The following is a 15,041-nucleotide window of genomic DNA, read 5'->3' as shown; positions in this document are numbered from 1 at the left end:
GCACAAAGTAAGCAGCACAAAGGGCAGACTCCAAAGTTGGCATCTTGATGCAAGTGAAATCTGAGCCAGATCTAAGATATCTTTGCACAGCCACCCAGCTCAGGCAAGAATGCCATACCATCCAGAGCATCTTCACAGCAGCCACCTAAGTCAACTTCAGGAAAAGGGGTATGAAAAACAAATACCCTGAAAACCGTTAGAACCTACATAGGCACCAATTGAGATCTGTGGCCTCTAGATGCCTCCTTGTTCTGCCTATGACAGGCGCCTCTGTCCTGACAGGACAAGCAATGGTAAACAGTGACAATCTTTGGCTATGCTGGGCCAGGGATCATAGACCTGCCATGTGTCCAAACTTCTTCCCTTCTTTTACCTACTTTCTGAGCCAGGAGGAGATAATATACTCTGCTCCTGAGCCCTGGACACTGAAAGGTGAGGAAGGTCTGCTTTCCTCAGTGGAGAGAATCACCAAGGAATTTAGGTCCTTCTGAGCCTGATCAGGCATGGTCTTGTCAAGGTGACCCATACATCTGATTACTCCAGAAACAAGGAACACCTCTCCCTCTTTCCTCTTTATTACTGAATCTTCTCTGTAGTGGATGTGCTATGGCTCCCAAATAAATGCTGTAGATGCAAATGACAAGGAAGAGCACTACACAGCTCAACAAGACTCATCTCACATCCACATTCTGAAGAGTAAGCTGAAGGATGGGGAGGAATAGTCAAAAGGACAGGACACCAGCCACCAGAGTGCTCGGTCTCTTCCAGCTCTCACACCTGTGAGATGCTGTTGGCCAGGCGGAACGACATTCTCTTTGCTTTTTCATTCTCCTGAGAGAAAAAATAAATATATTTGGAATTAGAATAGCCATATGTAGGATTTACTAACATGAAAAGGCCACATGTTAAGACTCATATTCTCTAGAGTCAAAGTGTCTATCCTAGGAATGCAACAGCAAAACTTATTGAAGCCGCTATACCTAATATGCTAAGTATCATAAATAACCAGGGATGGTTAGTCAGCTCCTGGCACACTGCGTAAACATTACATTTCTGAGGAATTTAATAGCAATGACTTGAAATTTCAGGCCCACACAGGTGGGACCAGAGACGTTCTCTCTGCTGTAAGCAAAACCTCTCCTTCCTTCTACACACTAAGAGGCTGAAAAAGATCCCTGCTTTTCTCCCTCAAACCCAAAGTAAAGATCAGGCACTGAGACTAGATTCTTCTCTTCTTATTGTCATCACAGTGTAGTATAACCAGCATTGAGCTTGGAGTCAAGATAGCTCGTTGCTCCCCCAGTTCTGCTGCTAATTTTCTGGGTAACACTGGGTAGGCACATGCATCTCTCTAAACATCAAGCCTCACTAGTAACTGGAGTTAATGAGCCCCACACTGCCCTGCCTCCCTTATTTTATAAGGGGTTTGAAGTGAGGGTTCATTTTCACCACTATCTCTTGTGCTACCCAAGCAGCTTCACTTTAGCTTGCTCTATACCTGTTGTTCAGCTACCCCTTGCCTGCCCAATCACCCACCCACGTACATGCCTGCCAGCTGGCAGTAAAGCTTTACCATATGTCTTCGCCGCCTCTTGGGTTGGATGCCTTCCTGAACACAGGGGGGCCACGGGAAGCCCTGAGGGGTAGAACATCCACTCTCACTAGACACCTCCTCGGAGTCTGAGTCTTGCTGCCTTGGCTGGGCAAACTGTTTCTCTGGGTAGATCTCCTTCAACCATCCCTCAAAGAATACTTCCAGGCAGCGGCCAGCCTCTGCAACCTCTGAGTCAGGCTGATGGGGAAAAGAGCAGTGGTGGTTGGCCTGTTTCTACCAGCCCAACTCTTCCAGGCCCCTCCCTCAAGAGCAATACAGAGAGCATAAAGCCTATCTGGCCTATTCTGGGATCGCATCCTGGGTTGTCTGGAACTGAGCATTTTCTCCTAAGACTCAGGATAACCAATTTGGTACAACTCTTAAAGTAGAAGCGACATTAACAGGTACCCACAAGTGGCCAGTTACTAACACCTCTCTATCTTCCTCCTGAGTCCATGCTGAGGGTTGAGTGTGGGATAGAGCTTTAAAACTCACCACAGTAGACCTCAGGACTCCTCTTAGGTCTTCCTGGCAGCTCCAAACCAAACCTGATCCCCATACCCCAACCCTCACTTCAGCCATTATAAACTTTGGTCACTGGGTAATAGAAAAGATGAAAAATGGAAAAGACATACATAATTAAATTTAGCACAGTTCCAGAACATGAGGCGCACGTCTGATACCACCTCCTCTGGGGTGGTATAATGAGCTGGGTCCTTCTTTTGAAGCTTCCTCCGGATGATTGACAGGTCCATGGGCCTCTTGATAATCTGATAATAATGTCGCGCCTTGGGAAGGAGAGAAGAGGAAAAGAAGGAAAGAAAGAAGAGAAAAGAATAGGTACAGATAAGAGAAGAGGCAGAGAATGAGTTGGAATATAAGTGAAAGAATAGAAGAAAGATGAGAAACAGCAGGAATAAAATTATGGAGAAGATAAAAAAAAGAAATAGGAGGAATGTATCACTTGCCAAGTCAAGTCTGATGCAGCAGCAGTTGTGGCAAGCTGGAGAGTAAAGACTGGACTGGCCATGGCCCCCAGGGTCCCCGGGACCATCCACAAATTAATACTGTCACTATTCCAATGGTTGAATCCTGAGCCTCCTGGGAACACCACCATGATCCTGCCCCATGGTTGAATCCTGAGCCCCCTGGGTACACCATCATGATCCTGCCCCATGGCCTAGGCCCTCTGAGCAGAAATGACAGTAGCAAGCAGAAACAGTAAGGTTTTCCTTACCAAGGGGCTGACAGGTTCATGGAAGGGCAGACTGAGGCTATTGCAGCACAAGGACAATACCAGCTTCTCACATTTCTGCAGAAATCATAATTGGCAACAGTGTCACTTTGTTCTGGCCCATTTCAAAAATCAAATCAAACATGAGAAAACTAACAACTCTCTGGCTTTGTACCACAGGTTTCCAATCATAATACTAAGGCACAGTTCAGACTCCCAAGCCAGAGGAAAGCTTTCAGGAGAATGAAAACCACACAAATTCCCATTGGCCAAGTTATCATCAGCCACAGTCCAAAAGAAAGGTACCCAGAAGCAGGTCTCACCCTTCTGAAAGACCTCAGCCCCTTTTAGGCACAGAGTGCTTTTCCAAGCAGAAAACCTTGTTTCTAGAGACCTTTCCCTACCTTCTGGTCGCATGTGCTCAGGCCAGGAAGTACCCGCACTCCAGGCTGGCTATAGCGAGCATTCTCACAGTCATATTCCATCTCGGGCTGCGTCAAGCTGCAACACAAGGTACACACCCACTCTCCCCTGCATAGATAGGTGAGGCCATGTTAAGCTTCAGCAAATTGCCCAGAGCACCCTTCCCTCTCCCTCTCCTTCAAGACAAGCATCGAGGCAACAGTGTGGGAAACTGAGTCTGTAGCTCTTCACTTGAGGCAATGGCTTCCTAGCAATGAGCTTGAAAGAAATTCAGTAACTCAGGATTTAGTGAATCCAGAAAAAATATTTAGGAAGAAGGCAGGGAAGAAGTACAGAGACAAGTCTTTGCATAGGAAGAAGCTGAGAACAGAGGCAGAAGGAAAGTCAACCAAATTTCCAACATCTACCTGTCTGAGTGCAGAAGGCACATATAGGGCCCACTAACTCACAGACCTGCATTTCATGTAGGCCCAGAAGAGGGGAGTAGGCCCATCCTGGGAAGTTCTGTGGGACTGACCTAGAATAATAATATAATAATAGAAGATAACCCTGGTAGCCAGGCAATGGCACTGGATTGGTATGACTCACCCTGGGAAGCTGAGCAAGGCTGGCACGTGGCAGGAAAGGTGAAACACTTTGGGGCAGCGGTCACAGCACAGCAACTCTCCACCATTGAGACACACAGCACAGAAGTCCTCATTCTCTATCGGGACTGGGGGACCCTTCTTGGCTCCAGGAATTCGAGAAATGAGTCTGTGTTCTTCAGGATTTGTACTTTCCACCTCTGGTGGCTGCTGCCCAGCCAGGGAAGTGACAGTGACCTTTCTTCCCCCCAGACCTGGGGCCTGGATGGCATCAGGCAGGCTGTCCTGGCTAACCTTGGGGAAAAAGTGAGTCTGAGTAGTCAGAGAACAGTACTAACAAGATGTGGAGGGACACAGTGGGAGGGACTGACAAGCCCTGAGCACTTAATATAAGAATCATTTCTTCCAGAACTGCAAGCTAGCCAAGTCCCACAAGTGCTGGGACAGCTTACTCCTTCTATGAACCTCAGAGACCCCTTACAGCAGAGGACAAAGTCTAGCCAAGCTACACCCTCACTCAGAGACTCAGGAGAGGCCCCAGAGCCAGAATTCTAGCTGCAGCAGAGAGAAAGGAGAGACTCCTGGACTGGGCCAAGGTTTAAGGTCAAAACATAGTAAAGTGGTACCTTAATGGACATGCTGGAGGACTCAGTGCCACATTCAATAACCAGCAAGAAGCTCCCATCCTGATCATTTTTCTGAGGCTTCAGCTTGAATACAGGCATCTCTCCCGAGGAAGCAGCACAGATCTTGAGTCGCTCCAGTCGCACATAGGGAATCTTGGGCTCAGTGTTGAAAGCTCTGTGGCAAAAGAGATATCCTGGGTATCAGCAAGAGCCTCCTCTGATCCCAACCTCTAAGTCAGGCTCATCTGTGATCCCACAACTGAGTAACTACTCAAGATCTCCTCAGTCCAACCCCCTGAGGTTCACATCTTGCCAGCTCTGCCTGGCCAGACCCTGTCAGACACTGGGAAGCCCTTTGTGTAGTCCCTGTCAAAGAAGGAAGCTCCACGAAGAGCAAGGACTACACACAGAGTGCATGCCTCCTGGGGCAGGAGCCAGGACACCCTCCCACAATCATCCCAGACATCCAACGATACACACCCCACTTGAGGGCCTGGGGGTCAAAGAAGACAGAAGCAGGAAAGTTTCTGCTTCTAGTGAAGTCAGGAAGGATGCTTACTTCTTGTACAGGACATAAAGTTGTTTGGAGTTGGAGGCGGGGGTTGACCAAGAGTCTGTTACCTGATGCTCTGATTCTCTTTTTTATCCAGCTCTAAGGGTCTTTGTTCAAAATTCTGATATTCTAAAGCAAAAGACAAATAAATACCTGTGATGATATACTCTGTCACCTGCACCTTCCACTCATATCTGTTATTCACATGTCTGGCCACACACATCACATAATTGTTCCTCTACACTGTAATGATTCATAATGGTGGCAATCCCACCATGGATATCCTTCCTGGAGGCCACCTTCTTTCAAGGATGAGCACAGATAATGCTCAGAGGCTGCCCACAGGTGAGTGTTGGGTCAGGCACTGAGGGGCCAGCTTCTCACCTTTGAAATGAGCTCACAAACCACTTGTTTCCAGTACTCTGGTAACACTTGCTCTGAGAAGTCATTCTGTTCTTCCTTTTCAGTCAAGGGCTGGGATTCCAGAACTGCCTGAGAATCCAGCTCACACTCTGTGAGCTAGAGGCTTCAGGGAGCCCTCTCCTGTATAGCACAGTCTTTATGGATGGACAGGGAGCAGTGGAGGCAAATAGAGGGAACTAGCACTTGTTGAAAGCATCCAGTGAGCACTGGGCACTGTCCTAGGCACTTTACATGGGCAAGCAGGATCCATAAGAATAAATCCAACTACATAAAATGCAGGGTTACATTATTGGGTATAATAAGAGCCAATAATTTTTTGGTTGGCCTTTCAATGTGAGAAAAAAGGGGAAAATATTTCTTTCATTTTCTGTGATTAAATCTATACAAAATAGACTGATCATTACAAATTAAGCATACATTGTACTTTGAACTAAGAAAGTCCCAAGTTATCAATGGTACTGAATTCCAGACTTTCTTACCAGCAGAAATAAACAAATCACCTTCCACAGAAGAAACAAATCTTAGCCTAGCCCAGTTTGAGAAGAGCCAATCTCCAATGTTCCAAAATCTCTTTTCTATGTGGAACAACACAAATTCACAGTATGTCTGGATACAAGGAAAATTCTTGCTACTACAGAGTAAGTTGTCAAGTTAGTTCTCTGCAGTTATTTGTCCCAGTAGCCTATGAAGTCAGTATGATTAGTTCCATTTACAGAGAAAGAAATCAGTTCTGGGATATTAGGTATATCACTCAAAATCAAATAAAAAACACAGTGCTGGTATTCTAACTTAGGTATGTCCAACTCTAAAGTCAGATGTGCTTTTTTACCTATAATATTTTTCCCAGACTAGCCACCTTGAGGTGAGTTCTTCCAGTCTCCCTCTACATGCAACCCAGACCCCAGGACTTTTTGCAGGGGGAATGTTACAAGAAAGCTGGCCACATGGATCAGTCTGACCACAGTGAGGAAAGCAGAACAGAGGAACTTGCTTCTGGAGAGGTACATTTAGCCTCAGAGAGAAGCAGCACTCCTCAAGCTTAGAGCCTATCTGCTGCCCTGTACTTCACCTAAACGTGCTTAGTCCATCTGCACAAGTCTATGGTCAACATGAAGGCAGGCTTCTTACTTGAGTCTCACCTTGTGGGTTCCGGTACTGCTGTAGAGCTTTAGATGTGTTGATCACCGGTGCCAGGGGAGGTCTTTTCACAGAGAGATTAATTGGCTCCTCTAATTCTGAGGTAATAGCCAAGTCTTTGGGCACATCCAGCCCAGGGGCCATGGGGCCTTGTCCCACTGAGTCAGTAAAATGAGAGGAATCCTCACTTTCCATCTTCCAAAAAAGAAAAGACAAAAAGAATCAAAGAATTTTTGCCATCAGTGGTCCCAGAGCTATTAAGCTAAAGCCAGGATAAGACCTTCAGTGGCCAAGTTTTTACTCAGTGACAAGCAGAAGAGGTTAACTGACATTTCCCTATGACTTACCTTACATAGGGCATTTCTCAGGGAGGGGTCAACTCCATCCTTGGGGCATAGGCTCTCTACAGCTCGGCCAGGGTCAGGACTGGAAGTGGATCCAGTTTCCAGCTGCATGTCAGAAACCAGGGGCATGCTCTTCAAAGGACAAGTCACTAGACTTGGCACAGCTTGGGTGTGAGCAGACAGTAGGCTGGGCCTGGCCTGAGAATGGTCACTTGCTAGACTTGTGATGGCTGGGGAGGTCTCATTCATCATGTTAGGCATGGACTGGAATGTGCCATGCACAAGGCTTGGTATGACCTGTAGATGACTGGCTGTCGGGCTGGGCATGGTATGATTTTGAACACTCGTCAGGCTGGACACAGCTTGTGGGGGGCCACTCAGCAGACTGGGTATCGCCTGAGGAGGGCCAGGTGTCAGGCTTCTCACACTCTGAACCTGTGGTTCTAGGGTCCTTGCCAGCTTGGTAGATGACAACTCCATCTCCAAAGTGTTGGAAAAGCCCATGATGCTCACCGAGGTGGAGTTCTATAGGAACAGAGACAAAGGGTAGTCAGGCTGTTAGCTGAGAATGGCAGGAGGGAGAGGGGAGATCCAGCCCACAAGAGCTCCCATGCTCAGATTCCTCTCTGGCCTCTAAGCCTAAGAGAGATGGGGAACTTGGGCAGCACATGAATTTCTATTCAAATCCTTGACACCAAGGAAGTTCTTAGGCTATGACACAGAGAGGGAGGCACAGGCTGAGGACACTGGTATTGGGTGGAGGTAGGGAACAGACAGTGAAAAAGAGAAAGCCTACCATTTGACCTAAGGTAGACACATACACACACACACACACACACACACAATCAATCAATCAATCAATTAACCACCTCTCCCACCTTCACTTCTGTGCTTAAGCAAAGAGTCAGTCAGCAAGACTGCCCTCTAATTTCACATTCCCCTCTTACTATACCACTGGTGATTTCTTTTCCTTTCAAGGTGTTCTAAAGTTTAGTTTCTGGCATAAAAGTGATGGGAGGTTAAGACGGCTCAAATTCTGATCTGCCTCAGAACTTCTTTTTTGAGAGGATGCCAATGCTGAGGGAGTCCCAATCAGCCTGGAGAACATGGGTAAACTCCAGGGCCTCTTCTATGCTTTTTCAAATCAACTCCAAGTACCACCAGCATTTGATAAAAGCTTTAACTAAGATATCTGAAGGTCTTTTCTAGCCCTAATATACCTGCCAAAGACATTCCAAGTCAAAGAAAGGGAACTTGTGAGCAACTAACTTAAGATGATCCTAGACATTTTTGCCATCAGCAATCCCAGAGCCATTAAGCTAAGGCCTTCAGTAGCCAATCTTTTGCCCAGTGAAAAGCAGAGGAAGTTGACTGACATTCCCCCAAGTTGAGGGAATGTAAATCACTGAATGAAGCAATAATGTTCCAGCTCCAAAAGTTCTTTTCTTATATAAAACTACTGAATGACCCAAGGAGAAGAGAACTAAAGGGTTGATGAAAAGAAATAAAAAATATATAGACTGCTGCATTTGAATCTATTTAGCTTTTCTGATTAAATAAACATTTGATGCAGGAGAGAGACTAGTCTAAATCTAACCTTCATGAATTTATAAGTTCTGTTTTTTTAATGCTAAATAAATAGCAATTTAACTATTTAAAATATTAAAGGGAAAACAAGGAATAAGCATCTCTAAGCTTCTAAAATCAGCTTTCCAAGTCTGTCATTCTTTTCCCCATATATGAAAAATTCAAATTTCCTTAGGAAAATAAACACTTTGAATACATTCTCAAGTTTCAATATAAATTCAATAAAACCACTTCATAGTGAAGAAAGACTGTCCTCATCTCAGTGAATGTCACTCCTAGTCACCCAGCTCTGCAAGTCAGATCCCAGGTGGGAGGTATCAATGGTGTACCCCTCCTCCCTCACCCAAGCTAAAAGCAGGCCCATCAGTTCTGCCTTAAATATCTCTCAGATATACTTACTAATTCCTCTCTCTACTCATGGTTCACTAGCCTCACCTACTTTCATAGCTCCCTAGACAACAGGCATGGCCTCGTCAGTAAAGAAATACTTTAAAACATGCATATGATCATCATTCCTTTTCATAAAACCCTGCAGTGCATTCTACTCTTCTTAGAATGAATATAAAAATGCTTAACAGTTTCCCAAGGGTCTATGTTCTGACATTCTCCTTTACAGTCACAGCCCATACTACAACCCACTCCCCATTCTCTGAGCTCCAGACGTTATCTTCAGACATTATCTTCAATTCCTGTATCATTCAAGCACCCCCAGCCCTCACCCACTCTAGAAAGACTGCTTCCTTTGTGAATATTCTCCCACCCCTGTACCCTGTTCCACAATCATGTAGAACTCAGCTCAGTTGCCAGTATTGCAACAAAGCCTTCTTTCATTCTCAAGTCCAGACCAGGCCACTCTACACACCTTTTATGTTCTCATAATGCCTTGTCCTTGTACTTTTAGTCTTATATCCCAATTTGTGATAGCATTTAATTAATTTGATTCCCATTGCCAAACAGTGAACTCTATTAGGGCATGAATTTTGTCTATTTTGTATTTCTAAAGCCAAGAGCAGTGCCTGAATGAAAAAATGAATTAATGTGCTACACCTAAAATTTCATAGCACTACATGACTGTTTATTCTAAATCTTAACCAAATGAACAGCAGCTTTATTCTACTAACAACTGAGTCTGAGTTTCCCTTAAATAATTACTTTTTTGTATTGCTAAAATTTATAGCAAATATTATATGCAAGGCAATTTGCTAAGTGTTTTACATATATTATCTCATTTTATCCTCACAAAAATCATTTAAGAGTTGTTGTGAAGGTTAAAGAAATAACCCATTTAAACATTTAGAACAAATGAGAAAGCCATTAGTTTCTAGCTTCAGCTCCTTAAGCTGGGATTGTGCCTAGTTTCCCAATTTGGTTTATGCATTCTAGCACACTGTAGATACTCAATAAACACCAGCTGTTTCTACCATTTCTCCTGTTATTGTTATTATTTTTTGTTGTAGCCTTAGTTTTACATGAGAAAATTCGAGTCAGAAAGGCAACTTAGGGTTTTTTATGTTTTTATAAAACATAATTTTGTAATTTTCATTTATTTGTGAAATAGGGTATATTAAAATAAAATTGAACTTGGGCATGGTGGCACCTGCCTGTAATCCAAATGGCTTGGGAGGTGAGGCAGGAGGATCACAAGTTCAAAGCCAGTCTCAGCAAATTCGTGAGGCCCTAAGAAACTTAGCAAGATGCTGTCTCAAAATAAAATATAACAAAAGGTTTGGTGATGTGGCTCAATGTTTAAGTGTGCCTGGGTTCAATCCCCAGTACCAAAAACATAAAATAAAATAAAGTTGATTTTTATATTAATCTCATCCAGAGATCTTGCTAAACTCACTCTGGAATTTTATTTTGGATTTTCTGTGTGCATAAATAAGGTAATCTATGAAGAGTGAATTTTAATTTTCTTTCTTACTTTACTCCTCGTGGATGAATACAAGTAGTGATGTCATCCTACTTGCATTTCTGATTGCAGAGGATCCTTTCAATATTTCACCAAGTATACTAAGTTTTCATAGCTTTAGAATCCAGACCTCTGGTACCAAAGCCACACTCTTAATTTTGGCCTTGCTCTCTCTACCCATCTCTGGGCTGACTCCCCTTCACTCTCTCTCTCTCACTTTTCTATTCTTCAATTTCTTTATCCTTCCCTATCCTCCTTGCCCTCTCTCGTGGCCTTTCCTTTAATTTTCTGTTTTTCTTTCTTATTATCATCTCTTTCTGTTTTCTCCCTGCCCCTGTCCTTTATTTAACAGCATTAGTAAAATTTATACTTCTGATTCTTGATTCTGAATTTCAAAAGCAGATGAGTTAAATATCTTTTCTCTCTCCAAAGAAAATTTTGCTTTTTATATGTTCCTTGATAATTCAATAATCTTATATAAAAGGGCTTCAATTTGTTCTACAATGTAAGTCCCAAGGGAAAAAAATGATTAGAGAGGTAAGAGGAATGCACAAACCAAATTGGGAAACTAGGTACAAAGCCCAGCTTTAGCTTAAGGGGCTAAAGCTAGAAACCAATGGCTTCCTCAATATACCCAGGACTGCATCCCTTGGTGTCCTCTAGTTGTCCTGGCTACACACTATGATAGCTTTCTAACAACTTACATATCCTCATCTGTAGACACAAATACCCAGTGTTATTGCATTCCCTTTTGTATATACAACAGTCCAATCCTTTGAACTGGATTTTTTTTACCTTTTCCCCTCTTGACATGTATTTATAATGCAGTTCTGGCATTCATTTCATCTACCATGCTGGACATTGAGAATTAAATTGATAGCTCTCAATGAGATCCTTGCTGCTAAGCATTAAGAATATAAAAATCCATTGAGACCATCCAACTAATAATGGTAGGATGCTGTATGTCACAGATATGCACACAAGATAAAATCCCCAAGGGCAAAATTTGCCAGAGAAAAGATAGAGATCACATTTGTTGGATATCAACCTCCTATGCTAATTGCTTATAAGATGTGAGTTAATCAAAGGATAGGGCAGAGGAAGACATGTAGACTGAGCCATGAAAGAATTCTAAAGTGAACTTGCTGGATCTGCTCCCATAATACCCAGAAGACAGTATGCAGTAGGTTATGTGTCCTAAGATACCACAGACTAGAGTGGTCTCTTTCATCTTCATGTCTTTAGCCAAATTCAAGGAGGCCAATACTATAAGGAAGTAAGCTAAAGCTCTGGTAACAAGAACCTGGGGGAACTTCCATCAAAGAAGAAACCCAGGGAAAGTGCTTTGAGGAAACCAGTCCCAACCCCATTTCTATAGGCTACACAAACACAATAGCACTTCTGGAACCTATATATGCTGTGTACTAGTTATTTTGATACTTCATCTGACTCTCTGGAAGGAAGAGCTACAAAATATTAAATCAAAAATTACTTATTTCATGTACAGGAAGAAAAGAGTAGAGTTGAAAGCCTCCATGCTACTCTGCTATTGGTGCTACAAGATGAGTGCAGGCAAGGGGAGGGCCAACTTTCAAGGCAAGGAATGAGCCTGAGTCTCTAGGGCCAGGAAGGAAAGAAAGGGCTTCTCGAGAGCATACTAGGGCTAGAGAAGGGATTGGGAAAGTGGCTGTATTGCCTCACATACAGAAGCCACCCATCTGCCAGTGGAGATGATAGTGTCAACTATCTTCAGCACCCAGAATTGTACAGAGGACAAATGAGAGAAGGCAAAAGTGCATTTCCCACCATAAAGTCTTATAGGGTCCATCACTTACTCTTCTAGGCTGTCAACTACATAACTGACACCTTGAATTAATCATATATAAAACAGATTTCATGGATGAAAATATGCATAGTGAGGAAGTGAAAATAAACTATTTCCTAGTTCAGAAATAAAAAGGCAAAATGCCAAAAACATGTATCAGCTCAGGTCATCTTTGGCACATGAAAGGAGATGATCCTGGGCCTAAAGAACTTCCCCTTATCTCCCTCAACTAGCATATCCTCACTTGTTTCTAATTTTCTCTCACTCTCCCAAACTGTATGTTCCTATCCCTGTCTTCTTCCTCTTCTTGTCTCTTGTCATTCTCTGCCTCCTTGTCTCCATCTGCTGCCTCTCTGACTTGTCTGAAATGCCATGCCTGGAGTAAATTTAACCTTTCTTTACCATCTGACTTGGCTCCCCTCCTGACCCGAGACCTCCCTGAGCTGTCTGGCTTTCAATATCTCTTCTATCAGTCGCCTGGAGCCCTTCATCTATCTAACCTGTCTTCTGCTTGATCTGTTATCTGCAGCCATCTCTCTCTGCACCCTCACCAGCTGGATCTCTTTCTGGAGCTCAATGTGTTGACATTATTGTTCTAATGCTTGCCACATGGTATTGTCAAAATTAAGAGAAAGCATTGTTTTCTCATTTAAACAGTTGGAAGGGAAACTGAGACACAAGAGTGATTTCTCAGATTTCCCAAGCCTCATACAGGCCCAAGACTACAAATCCAGCCCCAGCCTGAAAATCCACTGGCTGGTCTTAATTTGGGGCCAATAGCTAGAATGCCAGTACCCTAGTAAGAAGTGATTACAAAGTCAATAAACGGACACTTAGTTCACATGCCCTGAGTTTAATATTAGTTTTAGGTTCTTACAGTTAGATAATATTACTATAGAGAAGTAATGCAGTTAGAGTAGCATTCCACATAAATTAATTTTCCAGATATCTGAAACACACTTTTTTTCAATAACAAAATGCAATTGGCTTAGACTTTATTTTGAATGGGAGTACGTTTAAAACACTTTACACACTACCCTGTCTTATTAAACAGAGTAAATGGAGCCTAGTAAGTCAAGAATTTTTGGTGAGCCACTAATTAGTCCAGAGATGCTCTCAGGAACTACTAAGAATGGAGAGTTTAGTTTGCCCTTTCAATGAATGACCTCACACAGTGGCACTTTTCCAGGCCATGCATCTTGCCTTCTCCCTGTTGTGAGCTGCCATTATAGAAGTCCTTATTCCTGCTTCTAATCTGCTTACTATTTTAATATAGGAAAAGTATAAATTTCAGAAAAAAAGCATATCTAAGCTTGCTAGATAAAAAATGCTGATGGATAACTGAGTGTGGTTATGATTTCATACAGAAAATAATGTGTGGGATTTGTGACATCTGCTTTTGTTTGCCTGCTTATATCCTTTATAAGGGTTTTCCCTCCAGTGGTTAAAATCACCAAAGACTACTTGGGAATTTTGTCTTGGAAATACACTAAAAGCTTTCATTCTGCCTGAGGAAACAGAAAAGAAAACAAGGACAGAAGTAAACAGATTTGTGAATTAAACTCTTGAAATATTTGAGGGCTTCAACATCTTCAAATTAGGCAGATTGGTTTAATAGCAGTATATTTTGAAGTAGCTGAATAAGACAAGTGAAGAATAGATTAACTTTTCCAGTAATTGGTTTTACATGTTGATTTTTATAGTAAAGTTGTTGCTCTTGTTGACAGTAAATGATTTTCCATCTCAAATGAAAAGCTCTTGTACTACCGAAGGCTATTCCTATGAAAGTAAATATGCTGATATATGCAAACTGACCAAAATCAATTGGATAAAGGTTCATGGGCAATAAAAAAGTGCCCTGTGCCCTGATGACCTGGGGATATCACAAAAGTAAAGAGGAGCCGGGTACAGTGATGCATTGTGTTTGTAATCCCAGCAACTCAGGAGGCAGGGGATTGTACATTTGAAGACAGCCTGGGCAACTTAGCAAGACCTTGTCTCAAAATAAAATTTTAAAAAGGCTGAGGATGTAGCTCAGTGGTAGATCTCCTCCTGGATTCAATCCTTAGTGTCAAAAAAAAAAAAAAAAGAAAGAAAGAAAAGAAAAGGAAAAAACCATTATCACAGATTCTGAGGGGAGAAGTAAGGCAAAAAGAATAAGGAGGGTCCAATAAGTCTGAAGTGAAAGAGATGAGTGAAAGACTTGGAGGCTCAGAAGAATTGGTCAGAGGTTTACTCAGGTCACTGGAAGAAATTTACAGCCTACCAGCAAAGGCCTGTTTTCTCATGGGCCAGGAGACCTAGGCAAAGATCTTGGATTTGGTTTGTGACCGAAATCAAGATAGAATTAAGAACACAAGCTTCTTAAAGGGTGTTAAATTCAGAAATCCAGACCTGGGGAGTGTTTGCCTTGTCTCCTGAGTAGGACAGAGTAGAACTGACCAGGATATAGGAAATGTCCTAAGAGTGCTTCACTAGGCCTTGGGAATATTCTATCTACTGTGAGGGTCAGGCTATGAAGAAAAGATCATTGCTGAGGTTGAGTACCCATTATCTGATCTATTGCTGTGTATTTGGAGACTAAAGATGCTTCATATTTCCTCATATATGCCAGGGTTTTGAATATGAGTTTAAATGAGTCATTTCCCATCTCCAGGCATTAATCTCCTCCTCCAAAGGTTGATATAAATCTCAGCTATTATAAAGAGATAAATTAAGAGTTCAGGCATCAAAGTACTTTGATAATGGCATAAATGCTATCAACCTGAGTCATCATCCTTTGTTCTTCTGCATCACTCTTAA

At 42.7% G+C, this 15,041-nt stretch overlaps 1 protein-coding gene across 2 annotated transcripts in view; it reads right to left on the bottom strand.

Annotated features, from left to right (window-relative positions):
- Positions 1–661: 661 nt before the first annotated feature.
- Positions 662–15,041, bottom strand: part of Trim66 (tripartite motif containing 66) — a 40,103-nt gene continuing 25,723 nt past the window's right edge. For both annotated transcript variants that reach the window (XM_071616403.1, XM_027942330.2), the window contains exons 11-20: positions 6,922–7,443; positions 6,577–6,769; positions 5,083–5,143; positions 4,462–4,636; positions 3,840–4,129; positions 3,233–3,359; positions 2,832–2,906; positions 2,230–2,382; positions 1,574–1,792; positions 662–831 (exon numbers count right to left, since the gene is read on the bottom strand). In XM_071616403.1, the coding sequence (XP_071472504.1) occupies positions 772–831; positions 1,574–1,792; positions 2,230–2,382; positions 2,832–2,906; positions 3,233–3,359; positions 3,840–4,129; positions 4,462–4,636; positions 5,083–5,143; positions 6,577–6,769; positions 6,922–7,443 (1,875 nt within the window). In that variant the 3' untranslated portion in view covers positions 662–771. The remainder of the gene's footprint in view (positions 832–1,573; positions 1,793–2,229; positions 2,383–2,831; positions 2,907–3,232; positions 3,360–3,839; positions 4,130–4,461; positions 4,637–5,082; positions 5,144–6,576; positions 6,770–6,921; positions 7,444–15,041) is intronic.

This window comes from Marmota flaviventris, chromosome 9 (genome assembly GCF_047511675.1).
Source record: "Marmota flaviventris isolate mMarFla1 chromosome 9, mMarFla1.hap1, whole genome shotgun sequence".
NCBI classification, from domain to species: Eukaryota; Metazoa; Chordata; class Mammalia; order Rodentia; family Sciuridae; genus Marmota; species Marmota flaviventris.
Note: the sequence above shows the minus strand (reverse complement) of the source record. Positions and strands in the feature narration are given on the sequence as shown.